At 35.2% G+C, this 27350-nt stretch overlaps 1 protein-coding gene across 1 annotated transcript in view; it reads right to left on the bottom strand.

The window, feature by feature from the left end:
- The window catches only part of CFAP47 (cilia and flagella associated protein 47), a 308902-nt gene that overhangs the window by 219466 nt on the left and 62086 nt on the right, over positions 1 to 27350 (bottom strand). Inside the window, 7 exon segments of the mRNA XM_050712219.1 lie at positions 8457 to 8652; positions 12660 to 12800; positions 13348 to 13441; positions 19539 to 19748; positions 20570 to 20785; positions 22544 to 22685; positions 24216 to 24316. Coding sequence (XP_050568176.1) covers positions 8457 to 8652; positions 12660 to 12800; positions 13348 to 13441; positions 19539 to 19748; positions 20570 to 20785; positions 22544 to 22685; positions 24216 to 24316 — 1100 coding nt within the window.

The raw sequence follows: 27350 nt of genomic DNA, 5'->3' as shown, positions 1-27350 counted from the left end.
ATTTGCAAATAAGTAGCTATTGTCACCTACAGGTATAAATCTGGCTGTGAAACTCCTCATTTACACCAAATGGATGAGTTGTAAGTTTATAAAATTGTTTTATAGGTGTTTCAAATATTATGTTTCATACTAAATTTAAAAGAGAAACTACCCACAAGTGAAATAAAAGAAATAAAATAACAATGGAGCAAATCATTAGCGTGTTCAGAGAGAATCGTATATTAATGCAAAGTAAATACATCAAATTATAATCCCAAACCAAAGTGAGTTCCAGAGAAGACTAATGCTTAAGTATTTGCTTTCATAAAATAATCTAGCTAACACACAATAGATTTTTTTCTAACTGTGACTTTCTATTTCATGGAAGACTGAAGTTCTTACAGAATTTTCAGGGATGGTTCATGAATACTTAGATGAAAAATGTTGATGTGCATGTGTTTTGCAGCAGGGGGTGCTGGTTCATTATGATCCTATTAAGACAGACCCTCAGACTTCATAAAGTATCACTGACATTTAGGGGAAAAAAAAAAGGATACTGTGCCATCAAGAAAAATACTATACACTTAAAAACAAACTTATGACTTGCTGCTTGTAGTAGCAGTCAATCGAAAAGGTTCTTTTTTTAGTTTCATGCTCACATTCTCTAATGTGAGAATTTAAGATGATGTTTGGTCTAACTTACTAAGCACTAGAGCTGTGACATTATTGCAGCAAAATAATTTCAAGCAGGGTGCTAGATACTATGTTTTAACTGCTAAAATAAACACTATTGCAGTGGAAAAATGAATGTATCAAAACATTCAGTGGAAAAATAATTAGGTTATTAGTAACAAACTACACTTAGAAAACAGTAATTCAACCTAGGACAATCTCCTGCAGTATATTCTAAGCAAAATTTATCTTTCTTGATTAGTTTGTTCATGTACGGAATACAGGTGCCTCAGCATCTGAAAAACTTTAATGTCTATCATTCCACGTCAACTATTTGCACATATTCAAACACATGAACATAGCTGTAGTGAGAAAGTATAGGAGCACATGCTGCACAAACTTACCAACTAGGGCATGTAAATTCATCATGAGTTTACTCTGGGACATTGATTAATATAGTTTTTGCCTTCTTCAGTGTTTATGCTTGTTTAATGTTTCCTATTCATTCTCTAAAGTGACTTCAAACATAATTTCAAATGAAGCAAAGATCAGCAGGTTAATGAGTTTGAAATCCAATGGCTGCACAGCTCCATCTCATTACAGTATTCAGGCCCCTTCCACCTAATTAAAACCAATTACTATGCCAACTACTTTCAACAAGTTCTCTCTCCCAATGGTAAGCTCTTATATCTAAACAGATGTAACCTGTTAAGATGTAAATGGCCAACCTCTTCCCCCCTCTCCTTCCCCAGAAAACTATTTACCATATCAGAAGATAGATGGAAATCTTACTATGAATTAATCATCATATAACATGTTATCTCATATATTAATCATAATTGCATTGTTTTTAAGCAGTCTCTTTTCTTCTGGGAAGACCTAAGCTGTTACTTTGTTCCACTTTCATGGTTAAAAATTCATTTCTAATAGTTGAAATAAAAGAACCGGCTTAAAAGTAAAGATGATCACTCTCCACTCATCTCCAAAATACAGCAAGTTTCTTCTAGGACATTCCAAAAAAAAAAAAAAGAAAAAAAAAGTAGTTCAAATGACTACCTAAAAATTCTCCACTTCTGAAGAAAGTTTCAAATAAGTTTATTTTATTGTGGTTGTTTCATTAATAAGAACAGAAAGAAAACTGAATAAATTTACGTTTATATTCAAAATACCCATGAAATGTACTTCTATTTAAAAAATAAAAAATATACTGTTTAAAAGAGGATTAGAATGAAAACTTCATTCTACTGTAAGTTTCAAATCAGAATGAAAATATTCAATTAAAATTTATAAAGGAAAAAAAGATTTATCTGTGTCAGACATGCTTTTCCTACTGTTTAACTGAAATTCCATGTTCTCAAGCTGATATTCAAGGTTTAAGAGTCCTTGATAAATAAAGGAGGGAAAGACACCAAAGATGAAACCTGACTGAATGTATAACAGCTCTCTATAACCTGCAAGAAGAAGAGAACACAGCTAATATGGACCTTAACACCAAAATTGGGACATTATTAATTTTAACTAATTCAAGACTTCAATTTTTCAAATGACTGCAGTATTGAATGACGGAATTAATTTCATCCCAACTTCGTGGTAAATTGCTTGCATTTCTTTCAAAAATAGGCAATGTAGTAACAGCAAAAACAAGTACTTTAAAAATAGCAAAATGCATTTTTAAAAGCTTACTTCTTTATATCTGAAAAGTTAGTCTTTCTAATATAAACCAATTTTATTATTTATGGAAAGGAAAAATGACAGCACAGTTGTTTAAAAAACACTTACTAAACTATAGCTTTATACCCTAAGAAAATCAGAGCATGAAAAAAAATCCCAGTTTTGTCTAATTAAATACTTCTCTAAGTGTTTTTGTTGTTTTACAGTTAATCCTTCTACTATCAATCAACTTATCCCAAATACTTATGAATAAATTAGTCAGAAAACATCATGTAAATTATTTTTCCTAATTACATCAGATCTAGCAGAAAATCTGCTAGGTAACCCTCTAACATAATTTGCTAAACATAATTGCTCAATTTTAGTAGAAATAAATAATGGAAATCAGAAGTCTTACTCAGGATACCTTTTTTTTTGTTTTAACCATGTACAAGAATTGAATTTCATTTGTATTGGTACTTCTTGGAGAGAAAAAAAAAAAGGCACAAAATAATGCAAATTTAAGACAAAGATTCTCAGCCAATGTCATGATGAAAACACTGTCTAATGTGTATTGTAGGCCAAAAATATCTTAAATCACGAACACCAACAGGTATAACACATAACTGTGTGTTTAGAGAGGAAGAGGGAGGAGGAAGTTGTCCAAAATACAACTTGTGAACTGAGGCAGATTCCTGCTATTTGCTAGCTGCATCTCGTAAGGGCTGAGTGCCCCTATGAGATAACACCTAGACTAGACAGAAGTGGCATGTTCTGAATCCTCCCATTAATGAACGGACGTGAGACAGAAGCACAAATTAGAAGGCTGATCACATGTTGTGCTTCTGCACATAGACTATTTAGATTGGGAAAACTGGGGACTTAGAATTATGGAAAGAAGAGGCCAAAAAGAAACATTCCCCAAAAGAAGAGAAGACAGGGGACTGGAAATTACATGACGTTCCTAACTGGAGGAAAGATCCCAGAAATGGAGAAGATCCTGGAGATCAGAGGGATCCATAGGGACAAATGCCGGAGGATGTCCAGGGACTTTGGAGAGTGATGTGCAAATTTGATAACTATGAGCAGCAACACTACATGAATCGACATGACTTTTTCCAGATCTTCTCGGACCAGTAGCAACCAGGGGAAAAGTTTGCAAACTATGAGGAGCAAGTGAGCGTGTGAAATAATCAAATAGGATAAAAGCTCTGACCTTTTTGTCAATAAACCCCGGTATCTTCATTCACTACACTTTGTCATTTACTCTATCTCACTCATGAACATGGGTGAAACCACTTCATAAAAGAAATGAATCAAGCAGGATTAACTCAGGGCGGATGCACAGTCACTCTTAGCTAATGTAACTCATATCTTTACTATGGTTATGGAAAGTTAAAATATACTTTAATAGGCCCCTGTAAGTGATCTACAACGAGGATAGTTTTGTTTCAGCTGTGGATCTCATGATATTTCAGCATCAGTTATAAGCTTTCAGTGACCAGTATAAACACTTCATCAAAAGAAAAAAAACAAACAACAACCACAAACAAACAACAACAACAAAAAAACACTATATACAGAATCTTAGCTCTGGGAGCCCCAGTATAAAAAGGATATGTACATATTGGAATGAGTCCAGAGGAGGGCCACAAGGATGATCAAAAGGATGAAACACCTCTGCTATGAAGACTGGCTAAGGGAGTTGTGGGATTTTTTTTGTTTGTTTGTTTGTTTTAAGTTTAGCTTTTATTAATTGATCCATCAGTATGCTATAGCTACTTTATCTCACTGACTTACTAAAACTGATTCATACCTGCTTTGTATTGCAAAGCACCAAAACCAATTTACTTTCCACTGTTCCCTTTTCTCTGGTTTCTCCAGTGTCTTGAAGTCACCCTTTATGCCTCTCATAACATATTGTTCTGTCCCTCACTAACTGTATAAAAAGATTTGTTTTGAGAGAAACATTTTAAAGAGCAATATTTTTTTATAACAAAGTATTATCTTTGAAGAAAGATGGTATTTTTTTTTTCAAAGAAACACACCAGAAAATGGCTAATTGAATTGACAGTTCCCAATATTCCCTGAAGAAGCAATTGTTCTCAATGTTTATGAAGTTAAACATTTCACTGTTTCAAAATAGCTATCATATCCCACTGATAACAGAAAAAATGAAAACTCTGAGCTGCTGGCTGAAAAAAAAAAAAAAGGCAGAAATTACATCCAATCTTACTCTAAATAGGTATTCTTTTGCCGCAGTGTCATGTCTTCCCCCAGTCTTCCCACTCCTCCTCCCCCTCCTCCCCCCCCTAAAAAAAAACACTATGAAATGGTTGGCAAACCAAAATCATGATCATCTTTCCAGAAGAAGACCATTGTTTAGCCCTCCCCAAAAAGCACTGCAGAATAAAAACCTAAACAACTCTTCCCACACACATACCATGTTTAATTCATTCTGAGAAAAAAAGATGATGATGAAAAACTACCATTAATCTTAACAGAAAAATTCCAAGAGAAAAGGAAAAAACAAATCAGTTGTAACACAGAGGTATGATGCACTGGTATTATCTGAATAATAAGACCATCCAAAAAGAACAAAATGTTCTTACATCCAGCATTAAAACTCTCAAAGGATCAGGTTTGGTTTAATCTACTGTTTTAAGAGTTATTTTATAAAAACTTAAGAATAGCAATAACTCTTTAAAGTACTGTGTTTCTTGCAAAGCTGTGCCACAGTTTTCACAATCAATAGAAAAGGTAAATTTTTGCAAAATCAACTGATATATTGTAGGGAAGCACAACAGATGTCTTCATAAATGATAAATCTTCTGTTTGCAAAGTCTGAATTACTGAAAAATGGGAGAAATATATAGGGTTAGGCTAACAGTATAAGGCTTTCAATTAAATCTATTAACCATAAGAAACAAAACTGATGACGTTTAATGACCAAAGGTATGAAATGGTGCTTTATAAGAAATAAATAAGTTATCGTACAGAAATACAATGGAAAAGAGATAATTGAGTGGTGATGTGATATAGATCAATACAAGCAAGCATGACATTGACAGTGGGAACCAGACATTGCTGTTAAATGGCTCTGTGGCATACACAAATTTATTGGGAACAGAAGTACCAAATTACAATATCAAGTAGAATAGTATGATGTCAGAAGTTTACACAGGTTTAAAACACAATCATACAAAATCACAGAATAAAAATCTAGTACAACCTTCAGCCACAGAAGTACCACCTCCATTTCGAGTAGTCTTGAATATCAAATTAGGAAATACCAGATTGTGGATGAAGAAAGTATTGCCATATGGTTGCACTGATATTCATCTCTTAAGCATCTTCTATTGCAGATAGAATACAGAGCTAGACAGACCTCTAAACTAACAGACTAAGTCCTTTTTAAAGTAAATTACTGCAGTAATAATGGTTTCTAATATTATATAACACCTTCCTATTCTGGGATCTGCGAATCTCTGGAGGTAGAACTAATCTATAGTTATAATAATGCCTATAGTCCTGTCTCAATAGCTTAACTCTGGTACTGAATAACACAAACATTTACACAAGAAATATGTAGCAATAACCTTTTCTGTAATTGCTGACATTATAACTAGGGCAAGGTTTAAAATGATTCTACTGAGGTATACAATACAGAGCATAAGAAAGATGAGAGGAAACATGACTGATTGTTTTTTAACATTATTATGCTTTTCTAAAATGTGTTTAGGATTAGTAGACTGATAACTGATTTGCTTTCAGCACATACTACATGTACAGACTGTTAGGCAAATTATAGTGTCTACTTCAGGCAAGATCCAACAACCTTTGCTCTTGCAAGCTAATAGTTATTCTTCTAAGAACTCCTGAAATCTCAGGCACAGATCAATTTAATACCAGTCAGTTCATAATTCTAAGCAGAAAAGCTCAACAAAAACCACATGGGACAATGACAGGAAAACAGATACACTGCCGATTTGTCTCATTTATTCCCATCTGTTACAGACGGCTTTTTACCCCAAGGCATGAACATTTACCTTTCTGTTCCTGTTAAAATTTTCTCATCATCTTTCATTATCTATGCTGTTATATTTCCACTGATTCTTCTCCCAAATAATCTCTTAAATTGACAAATTTTTTATGCATCACAGAAAAATAGTGTTTCCTTATATCAGTATCCATTTTGTGGTTTATCAACAGAAAATTTTCAGGTGTAAAGAGAAGTATTTTTTAAATCACTGAATGATAATAAAAGCCACTAAATCAATATGTCACTTTCAACTCATTTTTTTAAAATCACAGAACACTATTTCACTTATAAACTGCTGTGATTTAAAATGCAATAAATCACAACAATTCATTACAGTATACCTGTCTTCTATGTTGGCTTCAGAATGAATACTATAACCCCTGCATCACTTTATTTAATCATAAAAAAATAAAAAAGTGAAATACCATTCTCAATAAAATTCACCATTTGATATTTACAATGTATTAACAGGATCTTTATTAATCTTCATAGTCTGAAATTTGGTTTCCCCTCACAAAATGTCTGAAGTTGTATTACTAAATCCACAGCCATACCATACTAAATCTACATATTTGGCATGCACTATAGAAGAAGCACTACTAGAAAAATAATCCAAAAGCTTATTTACCCAAGAAAAAAAAATACCAATGTACAAACACTGTAAAGAGTCTTGTTTAGCTGAAGGTAGAGTAGCTGTCTAGGCATCTCAGGATGTAGTGAAAAGGAAATATAGGTGTTATTAAAGTTTACAATAAAGACAACGCACAGTGGGGTTGAGGAATATATCCATACACCATTTATGGTGAGCCATAAAACTGGCCAGGTAGCTAGCCATTCTTTCTGCAAATTGTCATCTACACACATGGAACTCAGATTACACACTACAGCAACTTGCAGTAAAAGGAGAAGAGTGCTCACTACTTTAAGACAGCTTCACTAAAGCTGACACTAGACACACATAATAAGAAAGTGTTACATTGCAAATATACTTACTGCAGGTCATGTTACCTTAGCTAGGCAAGCTCCCTATGTTAATCATAAAATCAGACCCAAACTATGAGTTGAAAGGTAAAAATCTGTTTCTATTGGATGCACAATGTATAGACTGACCTTTCATCTTATCAGCAGAATTATTCAACACATTTTAGAATATCCAGTATAATTTTCTTCTATATAGATAAAACGAGAAAAGCGATGGGATATTCAAAATATATTCAAGTTAGAGAATATGCCCAAATGAGACTTACAGAAAATGATATGCAAATAGATTATCCATAATTCACACAGGTCAGAAATTACTCATGGCATAATGACACTAGACAGTCTTTTCCATATGTGGCTTATGAGCCATTTTTGTGGAGCTCTTCCTTGATCGTCATCATACTGCCTCTTCTTAGTTTTAACTACCCATTCAAAATTAATGATGAAAAATAGCATGAGGTTAAGGTCAAGAATCAGAAGGGAGAAATCTTACCAGGAAATAGCAGTAATAGTTGCTACTGGTTGAACAGTGGCAGATCTGTTTTACCAGATGTGAATAACAGAACTGGTTAGGTCAGTCTTAAACTGAACAGTTCATTTTGTCTAACCTTACTCAAGCCATCATGAAGAGTCAAACTGACCTTGCAAGTAGGGCAAGAGTTAAAAACTGGTCTGCATCACATTCCTAAATGGTATTATAGTTAAGTCAATATGAAAGTTATTCTAAAAATTCTCACAAACCTAGCCTTCAAACACACCACTATAAGCACAAATACTAACAACTGCATATGCCTGTAGGCAGGAAAATTAAGAGAAAGTGATTACTGTTAGCACCTCCTTCCTGCAGTCATTAATGGAGAGGAGAAACTGGGAAAATTCATCACAGTTCACCCTTTATGCCTAGTTAGAAACTATAACAACACAGAACAACAGGAGATAATTCCTGAACAGTGTTAGTCAAAAGACATTCATCATGTAACACAGAAACACAAGAAATGGAAATATGCATGGGTAGGCAATCCCCCCAAAAAAAACTTTCAGTGGCAAGTTGTCATGATATCTCTATGAATCATATTTTTTAAAGTCTACAAAAGGAATAATAGAAGTGAGAGTATAGTGAAAAAAAAATCACCTTTTTGACCATCTTTCCACACAATTTTTCGATTCTTTTCATAATGTTTATTTAACCAAGTAAGGATGATTCGCTCATATGGAGAATATATGTTACTGGATAAAGGTTCTGATTTTATTCTTGGCATGTTCAGCACATTTTCCAAATTGAACGGATCACTGGTCTTACGCGAAGAAACACGAGGAAGAACAAACACCTGAAATTAGAAACAGTGTTTTTAAAAACAAACTATAAAAAGAACAATTTCAAGATGAATATTAAAAAGTAACACTTCACAATCAAAAGTTTTCTAGTTTAGTAAGTATTTTAGAGATTACACATAAGCATAAATGTATAACAAAGAACAAAGTTGCAGAGGTTTGGGGGAAATCTTTTACTTCCTTAAAAAAAATATAAATACTTTGTTTCCATATTTTTTCCAAGTTTTGATGAACTGGATGATATCACTGGATCATGTATTACTGTGTACATTAAAAAAACAAACAAACAAAAAACTTCTAATTACTGAACTACTAAAAGGATCTGCTGTGCAATCTATAAAACAAAAATCTTATTATCAAAAAAGTTATTATTTCATGGCACAGTTGTGCCTTTAGATGCAGATTACACTGACTGTTCCTCCTGAAAAATAAACCATGTTACAGTGTCTACAGTGAAATTCTTTGTACTCAGAGGTTATTGATTAGGTCTTACACGATCCCACATTAAAAATATAAGAAATTATATACATATATATATATATATGTATATAGCATATACAAAAATATAAGTAAGTTAAAATTAAAAAATCTATACAATACTCAATAACTGATTTTTTTTTTCAATTTGATTTTTTTTTTCAAATTGAAATGATGTTGTAGAAAAAGATATTTGAAGGAGGATCAAAGAACTTGGTTTTCAGAAAGAGAAGGAATACAACTGTTTTGGTTCCAACCAACTTCATCAATCAGGCCTGAACCCTTTGACCAGTGACTAAAAGCATCAAGAACCCTGTCCGTTTTGCATAAGTGCTAACTACACTGCATCAGCTCCATGGTTTCCTTTCAGCTACTCAGAATGGTAACAGCTTGCACCCTTTTTATAATTGTTTCTCTTCCTACTAGTTTCTGACGACAGCTTGTAAAAGATACATTAGAGAAAGCATCAATTTCTTGAAGCAAGGTGTTAGAACTTTTTCATCCCTCCATTTGCTGCAGATGGAGAGGAATCCTCTTGCATTAAGTATGACACAGTTACAGCCATGTGACTTAACAGCTCCCACATTTATATTTGGATTTCCTTCTTTCCAGTCAACATAAAGGACTCTCATCATTGCTTTCAACTTTTTCTGAAGAAGACATTTTGTGACATAGTAATATATAAAACCTAGCTAACTACTAACATGCATGAGACCAAATTGTAGCATCCATGTTGAACTACAATAAAAAGAAAATGGAATCACCTTGAAGCATTTCAACTCAGCATAATCTTGTGCCATGCAGACATAGCTCAACTAACTTAATTTTAGTTTCTTTAGAACTATTTTGATTTCTGTCCTTGACGCTTTATTGAGTTGCATAGGAATATCTTAAGAGAGAAAGACATCTCAAACTTTTACATCATCAACCTCAGATACAAATCTGAAGAAAGCAACAACAACAAAAAAGCAAGTAAATAAACATGGTTTCATGCCTTTCTCAAAAGGCATTGTCCTTGCAGGTTAATTTATTGCAATGTTCCTTCATCAGAATAACCTGACATTCTATCAAGAGAATGAAAACAGGAAAGAGTAATGGCAACTACATTTAGGAGAAAATGTGCAATGTTGTTTACCCATCAAACATTCTTTTACTGTCTTTTACCAAGAAAATTCAAATCCATCCTAATTCAAGATGTTCATATCTACATTACTATTTAGATACTGTTGAGGGAACAGGGCATTAGCATATAGTACACCATATCTATAAAAATTTTCAGAGATAAAGTTAGGAAATGCTACTACTTTTAACTATAAAAAGGATCCTCATTACCACATGCTCAGTAAATCTAAAGATAAATTGTGTTTCTTGAAAATCTGCCTTGACCCATAGGCTAAAATACTGCTTTTATTGTCAGTACATGTTTCCATTATCCTAGAGTTTCAAGATTTTTAGAATACCAGCAATATTTTAGGCCTTTCTCAAAAAGAAAGCTTGAAGTACACCCTTATGGTTTATGAAGTTCCCCTTTTATTCTCCACAGACTCTACCTTTTTTTTTTTTTTTTTTTTTTTTCAGAACAAACTTGATAAGCTGGAGTTATGTATATGCTTTTTCATCTGGAACTTCTACAGCACCTGAAGTTTCCATAACAGGAAAGTGAACCATAATGCATCAGGTATGGACCTGAAAGCAGTATGGATGACATTCTGTCTGATAAAGAATACTATCAAGCATTTCTAAGAACAGCATTTTATTTCCAAAATAAAATTGGATAAGAAAACATCCCTGGTGAATAGATGAATTCTTTTAACATTTTCTTTAAATTGTTGTGTGCTGTTTGTGTAAGAAAGGATTCTGTTTCATCTTATCTTTCTTGAAATCAAGCTATCATAGTCACAAAAAAAAACTTGTCTCTATTTTCATTTTAATGAAAATCCTTTTAAGATATGAAGCATTTTTTAACTTCAGAATATTTAAAAACTAGCCCCAATAAATATTTTTATATGAAACAATCTTGCTGTCTTGACAGTTCATATCCTGTTTTTCTTTATTGTTCAGATGCTTTCTTTACAAAATGAATAAAATAAATAAATAAACCCTGTTCAGCAACAGTCACAGCTGTCCTTGTCAAAAATGGGTTTGAACAAAAAGGTATGAAAGAGAGAACAGGGCATTGAATGTCAAGTGACTAGATTCAATATAAAGTAATGTTAAGATTTCTGTTTCTTCTTTACTATGTCGAATTGAATATCACGTTATGTTTGGCCTTATGTGGTATGGCTAAACAAGTAAAGCAGAGAAGTACAATTTCTAAGACATTAGAAGGGCAGAGAAGACAAATATGATGTTACAAGTCTGTAAAAATGTACCGTCATGTGACAGAAAGATGAGGGAATAATGAATGAGTAACTGAAACATGTTTCTCATGCAGGAAAAAGGAAACTAGAATGACAAAGAATATGACTTCACAAAAGGTTTAAGCTTATCTAAACCTGAACTACTTTCTTATCCCCAGCAGCCATGTCCTCTGTCATGTTCTGTATACACCTATGGTCAGAGAGATGACAGATCTACTGGGAACCACCCTACTCCATGGACTTCAATTACTGCACTGCAAAACTTCCCTTACTGCACTAGTTCTCGCATAATGAAGGCAGTCTGTCTCTGCCTTCATTACGCTCTCTCTACAGATATTTACACACACTGATGAGATCCCCCCTGGACCTTTCTCACCTCCTGGCTGGACAGTCCCAGCTCTCTCAAACTCTCCTTGTAACACAGATGCACAAAACTTTATCATCTTTGGAACTCTTCATGGAAGTCACTCTAGTATACCCATTTCTTTCTGAAGAGCCCATATAATATTTATATTTTTCATTTATTTTCTGTCCCTTTGCATAGAAATGTGTAAATACTTATTTTCAAATGTACAAACATTACTGATCATCTGTAAGCACACCAGGAGTAGTTTGGAAAACTCAAATATCCAAAATATTTATCTAACATCAGCAAAAATAAAATTAAATACTATTTCAGAGGTCCATATTGACCAAATTCATGTCTTAGAATTACAAAATTACTTAGACAGTATTACAAAAATGCTTATCTATTTAAAAATTCCAGTCTAATATAAGATAACACAATGGCTGCATATGTCTAGTCAACTAAGTATTTCCAGTGGAACGGTTTTCTAAGCAGGATTACAAAAAAGTATGGCATAGTTTTCTTTTTGTAATAGAAAATTCTATAACATTTAATCCTGTAAAATGCAGATTTCTCTGACAGTATTTCGTAACTGAAACACATTAACTCACTGCTAGTTTCAGAACGAAGAAAACTGAAGTGTTCTTATTTAAACTAATACCAGATAGGCTGCTACAGAAATATAAAATATTTGAGAAATATTTAGTTTTAAAGATCTTTTTGAAAATTAACTTGAGTATAGTAAACAAAACAGTTTTTCAAAACAGTTTTTTGTCATTAGTTCTTCAGAATGTACGTAGCAAATGTGCCTACAATTTACCTTGTATACTTGCAGTAGCACATCTGTCCAAGCTCGTTTGCTAATTGTCTCAAATACGCTGTCCTCCAGAATGAATAGGTGTTCGTTGCTAAACACATCTGAGTTTTTCTCATCTCCTTGTTTCAACTCAGTCATGTGGGCCTCCAGGTAAAGGAAAGATAGCAGTTATTTTCAATATTAATTTCAACAACTTGGATAGGAAATTCACAAGAGGACAATAATCAATCAACGGCATAAATGAGTGAGATGCTTTCTATAATGTAATAGTGATCAGCACTGGAATCATTCATAATTCAACACCATCTCAAGAATGAGAAGGTCAGTACAGAATCAACAGGAATTTAAAGAAGCAATCAGGACAGAGAATCAAAACTATGTTGTGTTTTTATATATATAAAATGGATGGGAAGCAGTAAAATTAATTCCATTCTGAAAAAAAAATTAGACTGTTCAAAATTAATAACAGGTATCAGAGGTATTAGACGAAATGGAAGAGAAAACCTGGGGAAGGGTGTAAATGCAGCAGCTTAAAGTTCTGTTCAATCTTATGTGTGTGCTTTGATTTATAGAATCCAAAGAGTCACCACAGTAGGACTACTCAAGGTCCACAGAGAATTTGCATTAGGCTTTGAAGGATTAACACTAAACATGTGGTCTCTGTTTAAAAAACAAACAAACAAAAAACTACCTTCAACAGAGTTTGCACTTTAATCCACTTCTTATAATAATCAGGTTCAAGCAGGAATTCTGGCATAACATGAGGAAGACATGCTCCTTGGCTTCTAAGATCGTAAAAAAGGAAAAGTTAATGGGGAGGCAAGATAACTCTTTTTATAGGCAGGGTGGTTTCTTTAGGAGAACTGCTCCTCCATAAAGAATTAATTGCAGCACAAAAACTCAAAACATATAATACCCATGTTAAAGCCAAAGAACCATTGTTACATAACATTAGTAGAATTAAAACTTGATGATGCTCATATCTCTCTGTAGATCTGATACTGGAAGTCTTATGGGTATAAGCAAAGGTATTTCAAAACTTTGTTAATTGTCAAACTGACCTATCATCTACTTTCAAGTGACTAATAAACACAATAGAAAAGTAACTGCAGTAAAAAAAGGGAATCGCAATGGCCTGATACTAAAAAAATAAAGCTAACTATCAGTCGAAGAAAGACTATTCTTTATTTCAAATGATGCAGTTTAAGCAAACGTTACTGGAGAGGAAAGTAGTGAAAAATTATTAGATTTATTTTTCTCAGGACAGCACAAAAGTTTCCTGACTTTTATGTCAGAAGAACTCTTTTAGTGTATCTAGACTTACATTGCTCTCTCCGTGTTTTTAACACAGCTAATGTGAAAAATAATCACACAAGCATTTCTTGTTATTTAACTAGTCCCTCATTCAAATGAAATAATCATACTTCTCTTGTACCATGCAGTCCAAATTCAATTTGCTTTGTGCATTAAAAGTCATACATCTCAGACTGAAATTAGAAACATGACAGTTTATTTCTCATCCCACAGAATTATATTGTGCTGGTAGGAGTACATTTTTGTCTCCATATTGTACATAGTGACATTATCATCTCAGATAAAATTTCATATTTCATAAAATTATCCAGTATGTTTTTTTTAAAAACAGAAATATTTTAATCAAGGACCCAAAATAGCATCAAGTATTAGTCTGGTTCTAAATTCACCATGTCTGAAATTCCCATTTTCAATTAAATCACAAGCTCTGTTCTCTGAAATCCCTTTAAAGCTTCAAATCTTTCCAAATGATAAAAGAAAGAAGCTATGCAATATTCATCTTTTAAGATGTTCTATCTTCCTTTCAAAGTTTTTAGTTGGTAGATATATGGGAATAGATGCAATCTATGATTTTCATCCCCAAAAAAGCTATATACCAATGTTATATATCAGCATGCCATGCAGCTGCTTCTGGCAGCTGCTGCCAGTTTGGTTATTAGGAAAAGATTCTTCACCAAGACGGTGGTCAGGCACAGGAACGGACTCCCCAGAGAAGTGGTCACGACACCAAGCATTCCAGAGTTCAAGAAGCATTTGGACAACACTCTCAGACACATGGTCTGATTTCTGGGCGGTCCTGTGTGGAGCCAGCAGTTGGACTCAATGATCCTTGTGGGTCTCTTTGAACTGGGGATATGCCATGATCATAGTCAACATGGGTTCTATCTAACTGAATGTTCTCATAATTGGCCAGATTTTGTTACTGAAGAACACTGTCTTACAAAGAAACCTTCCTCATAATAGGATAATATAAGGATAAAGTGGATATTTAAAATGATGCCAGTTCTCAAAGATCAGCATTTTCACGTTGTTAAGATGTTCCTCAAGACACACAGCTTGCAACAAATGAGTTAATTCTACTTGTACTGTAAAATAACCAAACTTTTCCTTAACTGTAATGGTAAAATACCAAGGAAGCCTTCTGATAGCAAGAGAAATGCAACCGATACTTGGAATGTTGCTTAGAACAGTTAATGACATCCTCCTCATTCAGTAACTGAAAAACTTGAAAGATGAATCACACTTCATTTGAACCACGCTGACCAGAAAGTAGTAGTTAGCAGGAAGAAAGCTGAAGACTGTATGTTTCTATTCTTTGATTGCTCTCCTGGGCTTTACAGGAAGGAGGGAATGCTGCACTTTCTGCAAATCACAATGAACATGTAGGGATAGCAGATGACATGAATTACTCATCTCTAGGCTGACTCTGTATGTCCTACCATCATTACATTTGTGCACTGTATTATTATACAGTTCTGCCAGCAGTCCAAATGTCAGACATTTTTTCACTGGGATCTAAAAGCACTCTTAAATAATAACCTGTGAAGAAATGAAAGTATCCTAGGTAATCCTAAAATGCACAGGTAGAAGAATACTATCCATAAGCACAAAAAATAACAAAACCTGATAGGACTCACACAAACTAGAACAGGCAGAAACTGACAGAATAATGCTAAGCATATACTGAGCACAAATTTAATCATCTAGCATCAAATATATACAAGAACAGGAGTCCAGCTGAAACTGGTTCTTGACCTATGTAGTTTTGCTAGGACTGTTACTGATTATGTCTTCATTTCCAAACATCAGACCACATCAGTCATCAGCCATTGATGTATCTGCGTACTGAGGTGCTCGACTCAGCCTTGACCGACTGTCTACTGCTCCAGTTTTGCTCTGAATATGTCAGTGAGTTAATGGACAAAATTCAGTAAGACTGAAGGCTTTTGTTAAAATCTGGCTATTAAATAGCTTTCCAAATTGCCCCAGAAACTGCATTAAAAACACTTCAGCACTTCTTTACAGTTGCTGTTATGCTTAGCAAAAGTGGTTGGGACTGACCCACACCAAAACTCGTAATTTTCAAATAGGCAATTAACATCATGCATGCTTTTGATCAAGAGTAATAAGCTATATACTTTTATACCACTTGATTCATATATCATGTTTGTTTATGTACAGATTAATACATGAAGTTCAAAGTAAGAGAAGTTTTACACTAAAGTGTACTGCTGAACCATCCTAAAGATAAAACTTCTAGCCTTTGTTGAAGCACAGCATAGTCCAGCATTGAGGTGCCTGGTCTCATAGAGAGCTATTTGCATATCCAATTCTTTGTTCTAACTGAGAAACACAGCAAGGTCTTCTGCATAAGAATAGAAGAGAATTAGTTTCAATACTAAATTTAAATACTGGGTTCCCTACGAAATCTCAGTGGGAAGATTGGACACAAGAGCCATCAGGCTCCATGAGGAGAAAATGTTGAACCTATCTAGGAATGCTCCAAAAGTATCCCATGAAAATTCTTTAAGGAAACATCTGTGAAAGAATATTTTGATGGAAGCTGCTGAACAGACCAACTCTGGTACGGATAACTTAGAGATAACTAAGGACGTGCAACTGTTGGAGAGCGTCTAGAGGAGGGCTACTAAGATGATGAAGGGCCTAGAGGGGAAGACGTATGAGGAGCGGCTGAGGTCACTTGGCCTGTTCAGCCTGGAAAAGAGGAGGCTGAGGGGAGACCTCATCGCGGTCTACAGCTTCCTCACGAGGGGGAGTGGAGGGGAAGGTGCCGATCTATTCTCTTTAGTGACCAGTGACAGAACCCGCGGGAATGGTGTCAAGCTGAGGCAGGGGAGGTTTAGGCTGGACATCAGGAAGAGGTTCTTCACTGAGGGGTTTGCTGCGCACTGAAACAGGCTCCCCGGAATGTAATCACAGCACCAAGCCTGTCGGAGTTTAAGAAGCGTTTGGACTGTGCACTTAGTCACATGGCCTGAATTTTTGGGTAGACCTGTGTGGTGCCAGGAGTTGGACTTGATGATCCTTATGGGTCCCTTGCAACTCGGGATATTCTATGATTCTAACTTGAGGCATAAGATATGCAAAACGACGGCTATCTGACTGAGTCCTTGCCAAAGGCTGCTATCATATAAACAAAATAAGATGTATAGAAGACCTTTCTGGTACAACTTTAATGTAAGGTTGTACTAATTTCCTTGGAAAAATATTTCCACTTGTGTTGCTAATTCCCAATGTTATGAATAAATATTTGTTTGCATTTCACAATAAACAAACTTGAGATAAATAAGATAAAGAGACGTTCTTTCTCTCTCTCTCTAAGGTGCAATGACACTTGAAGCTAGACAGAAGACTAGGTAGATCAGCTAGACTGGTACTAAAAGACCAAAATCAAAGTCTGTGTTAATTTGAGTTAGGGCTATAAAATCCCATAGTTAGGGCTGAGAGGCACATCAGCTCCAGCCTTGAGTAGTAGTTACACACTTCTGTCACTCTTGATAGGAACTGAGCAGAAGCAATCAACCTGCTAATTAAAAGGATTAATGAAACTTGGAATTGTTAACACGGGTAATAGGGTTCAGAAGAGGAAGTAAGACTTGAAGTTGCTCTTGACTACTCTCCTAGGGATATTAGCTTGTCATTAGACCTAAGGCAGTGGCAATCAAAAGGTTCTTTCTTGAGATGGAACTAAAGTTTTTTATCCCTTTGACCTCAGAAAAACAACAATATACTGATTAAATAAACAAGAAAAACTCTTAAATCTACTTAGAGGACCATTCATATTTCCACATACTCCATGCCCTGTTCTCTGGATAGACGTGACATTCCTTCAGAAGAATAATCAACAGGGTGGCATTAATAATATGATGCCACGACATTCTTAGCAGTCCATTGCCTAATGACTCTAGCCTTTAAGATTCAATGTGGTGGGATGTATCCATCAATTCTTTTATTTAGTATCAGAATGGATGTTGAAACTGTGAAAACAGGAATCTGTATGCATTGTTCTCCTTACTGAAGAAAGCCAAAGATGCTGTTCTACCATTGCTGCAATGGTTCCTCCAAATTATCTACCATGATATATCAATGATGCACAGAAGAGTGCTATTCTGACTTATTTTTAAAATGAATGACATGGCTGAAAGTTTCAGATAAAGGTCCAATGTTGTTTTGGATCCAGAGAATACCTTTGTTTCCCCTTCCCTGTTAATGTTGTAAACACTTAATCTCGAAGGCCAAAATTTTTTACTTTCTGTTCACTTGGTTGCTCTGCTATAGATAGCAGTCACACCGCTATCAATGTGAAGATTGAGCCAGCTTTTCTTTTTTTTAAAAAAAAAAAAAGATATTTAAATTTAACAAGCTGTGCGCAGCTCTTTTTAGAGTCTTCCATCAGGCTTTCTGATTCAGTGCATTGGGTAAGCTTATGGGATCTAATGAGGCGACTCAGCATTCCCAGGAAGATAGAATTATTGAAAGTACAATTCTAGAACAGAACAGACAGATGTGTTTGGGATAACAGTAGATAAACAGTATGGTTTTCTGTTTAAGTGAAGTTTTAAAAAGTTGTAATTTAGCACTCTTGTGTAGTTCTGTTGATAGATATCACAGAGGAGATGCTTGTTTAAGGTGCTACATTGAGCATTATTCTGCTTTCAGACCTGAAGCATGAGAAAAATGCTTGTTGTATCTGCTGGTATATCATTGCAACTACTGATCTTTCTGTTACATAAGAAACAGTGTGCATTGATCTCATTATGAGTTCAGATATGACTACATCATGGTCCATTATTTTCAAATGAAAACTTGTATTTAGGACAGTAAGTAAATAGTTCTTAAACAGAAGGACAGCCTCTTGAACACTACCGAGGATGCTGAAAAGACGCAGAGATGCTGTGTTTCAGGTCTTCTAATGATCTGTAAGGAACTTGTGACATTAGAATTTCTCTAAAGTTAATTGTCTTCTGTTTCACAGCAACAGACAAGAAGGATAAAAAAGGAGTTTATTAACCTTTTTTGATTTGCGCCATCTTTGAAGGTTGTTCCATTTTATGTTACGAAATAAGACTATCAGTTAAGATTGCTAGTAGCTAAATCTATTCAGCAGTAGGAGTAGTGCTTCCATTTCTTGGCATATTGTTAATATGAAAGACAAATATATTACTAAGTTTACAAAATGTATTGCTAAAGCCAGTGATTACAGGGCAACGAGCATCAGTGGAATGGTAAAATCATTCATAACAAACCTGATCCAACTATCTACTCAGTCTAAGAGATTAGGTTAGTAGTTGTTTTCTTTCATAACAGTGGGAAGAGAGTTCCTGTGGAATCCCTGTGTTGAATATAACCCTACCAAAGGACACCTTGATTAGTGGAAGCTGCAGAGAATACCTTAGTAAAAAAATAAAAAATTATAATAGAAAAGTCTTATATCACAAAAGATGCACTATAAAAGAGGCCCTAAGCCTAGTCTTTAGTTGGAATTTTGAACTATGCTAATTAAAAGGGGGAAAAAAGAAAGAAAGATTTCATCACACATGTACTTACTTAAGGAAAGCAAGGAACGTAGAATGCTGCCAATGGAGCTGTAAAATTTGTTCAACAGGATCAAGGGGCAGTGACCGGCTCAATGTAATGCCGGGTAACAACTGTCCACTCAGGTGGAATAACATGTCGTAAACAGTCTTAGTATCTTTGCCAAGGTTTTGTTTAAAAACATTTTCTTGAGAAGAACTCCTCTGGTCTTTACAGACATCACTAAGAGACAAAAAGCTTACGATATTACTCTTAAACGAACAAAACAAGCTAAGATTTAATTATTGCATCACTGATAATGATAAATTTAATAAAGCAAGAAGCAAAAACATCAGGTAAGAAGGCTGAAAAGTATAGCGCCTTTTTCTTTCTACAGTATTTTTATAAGAATGTAACATTTTTATAAGAATGGAATGTTTAATAAGTATATATCAAACATTTCTTAAATAAATCTACGTTTATCATTGCTTTCTGCCAACTATAACTTTGATTTCTATCATACTGATAAATGCCTATACGTGTCCCAGAAGATTGGCTTTTTCATTATTTAGTACCAAACTAGACAAGATCAGCTAAGTGATGCCACCAAAACTGATATATTTCTAGGGTATTTGCAAGACTGCTGATTATTAAATTTGCTTCCCCATCTGTTTCTTGATCTTCAGATTATGTGGGGAAAAAGACATATTGTCTAAAACTTATTTATGCCATGAAAGGAGGGGCAATTGATATACCTGTGCTCATTTTGGGAGAAAAACAGATTTCAGTTAAAGGAGTGACATCTAGTTTTAACCGTATATTTATATATGCAGATATGATATATCACTGCATTGTAATATATCAGAGCACAGTATCTGGAATGATATTTTAGAAAATGAAAAATAACCAAAATGACATTTTCATATAAACAGTGCATAGATGCTATGATTTTAATATAAAACTGTGTGTCACTATGTTCCTCTGTTCATATCCAAATCACCTTGCTATATATATTAACATTTTATTAGGCAGACACAAGTTAGTTCAAAGAAAATATGAATTACCGTCTTAGTGAATATGGTATTGAAATAGGATTTGGTCCCTTAGGCCAGCCAAACAGAGTGAACCAATTCTGAACAGCGGTTAGAGCTTTCTGAAAGAAGATGTACTCTTCTTTGTCCTCATCAGGAAAAAATGATAATTCAGATTTATTTTCTCTCCCATCACTTGGACTATCAGCTTCACTCTCTTCACTTGTCTGTTCATCACTTTCAAGGGTACTATCGAACTCTGAATGACACAGAGGGGGGAAAAGTAAGAAAGAAGTAAAAAAGAAAGAAAGAGACTCCTTATTTCCCTATTTTGGTCTAATACAAAAACATCATTAAAAAAACTGTTCTCAGAAAACAAAAATTGTCAATAATGAATGACCAATTTATTTCAGCAGTAAACAATGTGACATGTACATGTCTTGGGAATGGAATAAATTCTATTTTTGGAATCTAGTCTCACCAAAAGTGAAATTTTTTACCCAAACAAAAAAAAAAAATCAGACAAGTTTTACAAAATCATAAACAGTAATCTGAAAGAAAAAATCACGCAGAAAAAAAAAACAGCCTTTCGTGCAGTTCCAGTAGCTATCGCTTTACCAGCTAGAGAATGATAATTCCTCACCCCAATCACATAGCATGACTCAGTAACTGAGTTGTGTTCAAACAATTTATCAGGTGTTGTATCAGTATAAGTAAGCCTATTCCCTTAAGTAAAGGAAGTAAGTAACTTCCCTTAAGTCTTTGGACTTTTCTCCCTTACTAGGCCTTCTCCCTCCTAAATCTTGACCTGGTCAAAACTTAGATTACATATTCTTACTACTACTAGGTTTTTGTACAACAGCGTTATTGCATAAAATATAACAATACAACTCTTTTCATAGGACAAATAGCTTAGACAAGATACGTCTTCAGATATGGAAACAATATTTGTAGTTTTATCTGCATTTTATCAATCAACTGTTCAGGTTTATTGTTTCATTAAATGATGCAAAAATAAAACTATTTAATGCCTTGCACAGTGAAGAAATTATTTGTTAGGATTTAAGGAGAAAAAAAATAATATAGTGCAACACAAGCAAAAGAGGAGACTCTTGTCCTTAATAAGATGCAGATAGATCTGTTACTGTGCAGTTCGGCTGGCTGATGAGGCTACTTTCTTATCTTGTCACTGCCACCTTTGCCAGAGGTTATTGCCTTTTTAGATCTGAAACTGAGTTGTTCTTTTGAACTTGTTTTACATCATTCCACTGAAAGTGAACCATGTTGTTAAAGACCTATTGTTTAGTCTGTTTAACTAAACTAATTGTCTTGTTAATACCATAGAGAATGATCACACAAACATCTTCAGATCTGCAAATGTGGAATCCTAACAGTAATGAAACAGCAGCAGTAACTTCAGCTGTTCCTAAGTAAGAAAACTAGCAGCTGAAAAAAAGAGAGATGTCAACAGCCTCAGATATTAGTCACCTGAAACCTTACAGAAGATCTATTAGGCTTAATTCACATAGAGCAGCACTTTAACTGAGTCCCACTGACAATGGTTGTTTTTATACAGTACTTCATAAATACAGTAAACATGTTGAAATCTAGCCTGACTTCTCTGTGGTTAGTTAGTTCATGACTACAGAAACAATGCCCTTCTTAGCAACTAATCCCCTTAGGTCTGTTCAGTAGTTACTTTTCTGCCAGTTCCTCCACAGACATTTTATTGCAAATGGGACCATTTTATTCTTTGTTTGATTGTTTGTTTTTAAGTAGTTTGGCTGATTTCCCTTCCACTTAATCTGCTAAAAGACAGGAGTGTCTTTTCTGCTAAAATACTTTAGGCCAGGTTTCCCATGGTGTCACTGGAAAGAACAGCCTCTCCAGTATTCCTCAATTACACACACACAAGCATTTAAAGCAAAGGTTACAAATGTGAAACACATCTCTTTAAAGTAGTAAGCCAAAAACTATTTGCAAGAGCTCAAAGTTTTTAAAGTAAACAGATATACTATACCTGACTGGGAATATTCATAGGTTGATTCAGTGATTGCACCAAAGGAACTTGAGGAAGTACTATGGGGAAGTGATTGTGGAGTGTAACGTGGATGCAGAACAACTTCTCCACTACTGTAGTCTTTACTATCTATAAAGCAAGATTACAAGCTGCAGTTGAGTAAAACATACCTTACTGTCAGTGCTCTAATGGTTTATAAACAGATACCTGCTTTTATACTTTTAGTTATTTCAATTAAATCAAATTAAATCAAGTAACAGCTCTTACTTGACTCGTTATGAAAATATCATACTGGTTATTACACTGGGGACAAAAAAACAAACAAACAAAAAAAAACCCTACATCTTCTTTCCATTAACTGTATCTTGTACAGGACGGGTCTGCATACTTGCCAAAAATCGCCTATCAAAGCAGTGCTAATTCAAGAATTCTAAGTCATGAAACAAATATTCTTAAGGGATTTTTGATCACAGCTCTTTAAGTAGCAAGTCTTGGTATAGAGTTATCAGACTCTTTCAGACTCAACACCCCATAAGTTACGAGCTAGACTCAAAAGTATGCTTTAGCGACCCATCAGTTCTGTCAGGACATATACAGAAATTGTAAAACTCACATATGCCTCTTTGCATTTAAAAAAATCTACATTTAATTTACATTATCCAAATTCATATTTCTAGGTACAGTTCAACTCTTCTGATGTAGAACTGGGAGGAAGAGTGCTGAAACTGGTCAATGAATAGAAAAAGGTCATGAAGGAAGAACAATATGAAGTTAAACACTGAGGAAAAAGATCTTGTCAACTGGAGGAGTGTTTGGAGTGAGCTACTTGGGAAGTTGCAAAAAAAAAAAAAAAAAAAAAGTGTTGTCTCCTAGGAGTTTCTTCATGATTCATGCAACTCTCTAGAAACTCTAGAATCTCTGACTTTTACATTTATCCATTAAAGAAGGTCTAATGAAAAGCTCAAAAAATCACAAAGTGAAACTAAAAGGACGCGCTGGATGACTAACTGGCCTTTATACACTGCAATGTTTCAAAAACATTCATGGTGTCATTCTGTGTAATCAGCACTGTTAGGGTCTGAACAATAAATACTATTTCTTTTGACAACTTTGATTGCTGTTGGTGTTATACTGATCTAGAAGATCTGGCAAAAGGAACCTCTGGTTATAAACCAGAAATACTAGCATAACTACTACTGGCATAGGAGATATAGCAGTGCACAGCCTTAAGAAATACTGACCACTACAGCACCAACCAAAATTCTCTAAAAAGTTAGATAACATATGTTAACATATGGTATATTTCCACTGATTATACTACTGATAATGATTAGATAAGCTAATACAGATGTGCTACAACTACACTTTCATTTTGTTACATATAGGTAAATAAATATTAAAATACAGGATTATTCACAAGTATAACATGAAACATTTTTTTTAATAGTTTAAAAACACAAAAGCCAATACTCCTATTTACCGTAGCTATCCCAAGGTCACAATTCTGTTAAATTACCCTATCAAAAATCAATCCAATAATTTAATAACTTTATTTCTTGTGTAATTCTTTGAAGGCCAAAACACCTGATTATCAATTTATCTTTTCCTAATACTACTAGGCATAATATAATCTGAAGAGTTAGAATGCAGACTACTTACTGCTTATCAAAGTAACTTGTTGATCAGAGAGGTGAAATGCCAAATATGGGTATAAAGTAAGAAGGCAATTCTCTGCTGTTGCAGCAACCTGAAGGGAGAATCTGTTCAAAACAAAATACAAAGGTGATATTTTTCTATTTAGTCATGGCAATCAAAATATTTCAACACAAGAAGAAAAGACAGAAATAAAAGATATCCAGACCACTTCTTTTCTCCTCTCCTGGTTCAGTAAGAGAGTACATGGATGAGGCTGCAAATGCTGAAATGGTGAAAGACAGTATATTCCACAACAAAATTTATTTATTATAGAGCATGTATGTGTCCTCAAACTGAAAGTTCAAGATTTAGAAAAGATTTTCATGAAATTAATGAACTCTGTCTCTGAAGAAAAAATGAATTAAAATTGCAGTAGATATTTATGAGGGTATTAAGGAGACTGCTAACTTGCTAAAGTTTAGGCACATTTCCTAGCACAAGAAGGCAACATAACATTTCCTTCCATGAGACACCGAGATCTCATGGACTACCAAAACAACTGGAACCAACTCTTAATAGCTACCTTGTAGCAATTGTGTCTGCTTCATTATGTTATTATCAGATGCTAAGATCACTGATATCTTGTCTTCCTGAGCTTCCAACCACAAACAAAATCAGAAATAGCATGAGTTTCCCCAGATCCACTGTGAAAGAAGGAAAGAAAACTGAGAAGTGTAGAACACAGAAGTCACAGACCTCGGCACATTTGTGTCACCAATGGTCACAGCAACTCATCTATTCACCACATAGGTGTTTGGGGGTATTTTGCTGTCCAGACCACCATTTCTTTGATTTATATGACACATGATGTGCATGTTGTTTACTATTTATCTTTTTTACTTAAGTTAAATGTCATTTCAAATCAGGATGGCAGAGAAATTTCTTTCCTGCTGAACTATTTATTTGCTCAGCAAATTAAAAGATGTAATCACAATTGGAGGACAAATATAAAAACACGATATGTTCTCATTGTATTGGGCTTATGTAGGAAGGTTTTGGAAAAAGCAGGGAAGAGCCCAGCAGCTGCCCCAAATAAGGATAAGAGCCAGCTCCAGCCAGCTCTAAAAGAGACCCGCCCCTGACCAGAGCTGTTTGTGCCTCTGGGACAGCAGATTTAAGAAAGGGGGAAAAAAAAATGCTTTGCTAGAGCAGCTGGGAGAGAGGAGTGGGAACATGTGAGAGAAGCAGCCCTGCAGCCCCCAAGGTGAGTGCAGCAGGAGGTGCTCCAGGCAGGCAGCAGCAGTTCCCCTGCGGCCTGTGCAGGGAGAGGCCCCTGGTGGAGCAGGCTGTCCCCCTGCAGCCCATGGGTCCCACACGGAGCAGATCTCCACGCTGCAGCCCCCCCGTGGAGGAGTCCACGTGGAGCAGGTGGATGTGGCCTGGAGGAGGCTGCGGCCCATGGAGAGCCCCCGCAGGAGCAGGCTCCGGGCCGGAGCTGCAGCCCGTGGAGAGGAGCCCCCGCAGGAGCAGGGGGTCTGGGGGGAGCTGCCGCCCGCCCGTGGGGGACCCGTGCTGGAGCAGTTTGCTCCTGGGGGATGGATGGACCCCGTGGTACGGAGCCGTGTGGGAGCAGTGCTTGAAGAGCTGCTGCCTTTGGAGTAGGGGCAGGGAGTTAGCATGAAGGAGCGGTGGACATGAAGCGTCAGGGGCTGACCACAACCCCCATTCCCCGTTTTTCTGCACTGCTTGGGGGAGGGGGGGGGAAGACATAGAAGAGGGTGAATGGTGGAAAGGTGGTTCACATTGATATGGTCTGTTTTTAGTAGTTAATAAATTACATTATGCTGAGTCTGTTTTGCTCATGATGGCAATAGTTGAGTGAACTCCCTGCCCTTATCTCAACTCACAAGTATTTTTTCCATCTTACTTTCTCCCTGTCCTTTTGAGGATGGGGAGTGAGAGCATGACATGGTTGTGCTTAGCTGTGCACAGGTGTTAAATCACCACACTCTGAGGGTTTTTTTAATTTAGTTTTTCAAGTTGAAGGAAATAAGTTTCATAACTGAATAGTTTTTCCGTTTCTTAAATACTTGGTCAAGACTTTCTTGGATTTTGCTACCTTTAACTTCTTTATTCATATCAGCCCTGTGCAATGTAATGTCATTTAATCTGTTTTGGAGTCAAAGAAGCAAAAAGGGAGAACAGAGATTAAAAGTAATATTAGAAATTAACTGCAAATTCTCATTCAAGGTAGTCATTAAATTAATATTAATGCACTTATGATCCATTTAATGTAATCCATGCACACAGTAAATTACTTGCTAAAGGACAAATATGTATCTCCTCAGTTTTCTCTTACAGATACATGTAAAGTTATTTTTCTTTAAAACATGATTGCCTTGTCAATGTTTTCTGTAAAGTAGTCAAATTCAACAGTATCCATCTTCTACCCAATGCTCACTCTGATTTACAGGAAAATCATTATGATTTGCGTGAACAGAATATGCAAATCAATCCTGAAATTTTAGGCCTGGATTTAAAAAAAAAATAAAAAAAATAGTACAGAGTCGAAGTAGGCTTCAATTCAAATAGTTAAAAACACACTATATTTTACCGAGATAGGAGTTAATTTTTAACTCACGTATTTTTTTCCACCCTGGAACACCGAACATAAAATAGCGAAGTTTAAAGTTTCAGTTCAAATAATTTTAAAATATAACTTTGTTGCTTTGAAAATGATAATATAAAGGGAAAATACTTGAAAAGTTAGTATGTCTTCAGCAACTGACGCTGTGAGATTTCATGGCTTATTAAAGAAACCAGGAACCTGTTCAAGATCAGTTACCTTTTATACCGGTTATGTCTTGGTTTCATTATTCTATTACTAAAGGTTGAGAAGGCCCCAAAATCCATCTTAAATTAACAAAGCAGTTTAAATTCATTAGTCACACAGTTTGAAACAAACTGCTCAAATGCTTATATAATTGTTTTAGTCAGATTTGAGGTTCAAACACATTCCATACATCTCCCATGACACTGGAGCAGGGAAAAGAATGAGGGCGGATATGCAGGTAGCAAAAATTGCAACTACCAGTTATTATGGAGTGGAGTATCAATGAACAGTGCAATATTAACAGTAGTAAAGAAACCGACACCTGG

This window comes from Cygnus atratus, chromosome 1 (genome assembly GCF_013377495.2).
Source record: "Cygnus atratus isolate AKBS03 ecotype Queensland, Australia chromosome 1, CAtr_DNAZoo_HiC_assembly, whole genome shotgun sequence".
Lineage (NCBI taxonomy): Eukaryota > Metazoa > Chordata > Aves > Anseriformes > Anatidae > Cygnus > Cygnus atratus.
This window is presented reverse-complemented; position numbering and strand designations above follow the sequence as displayed.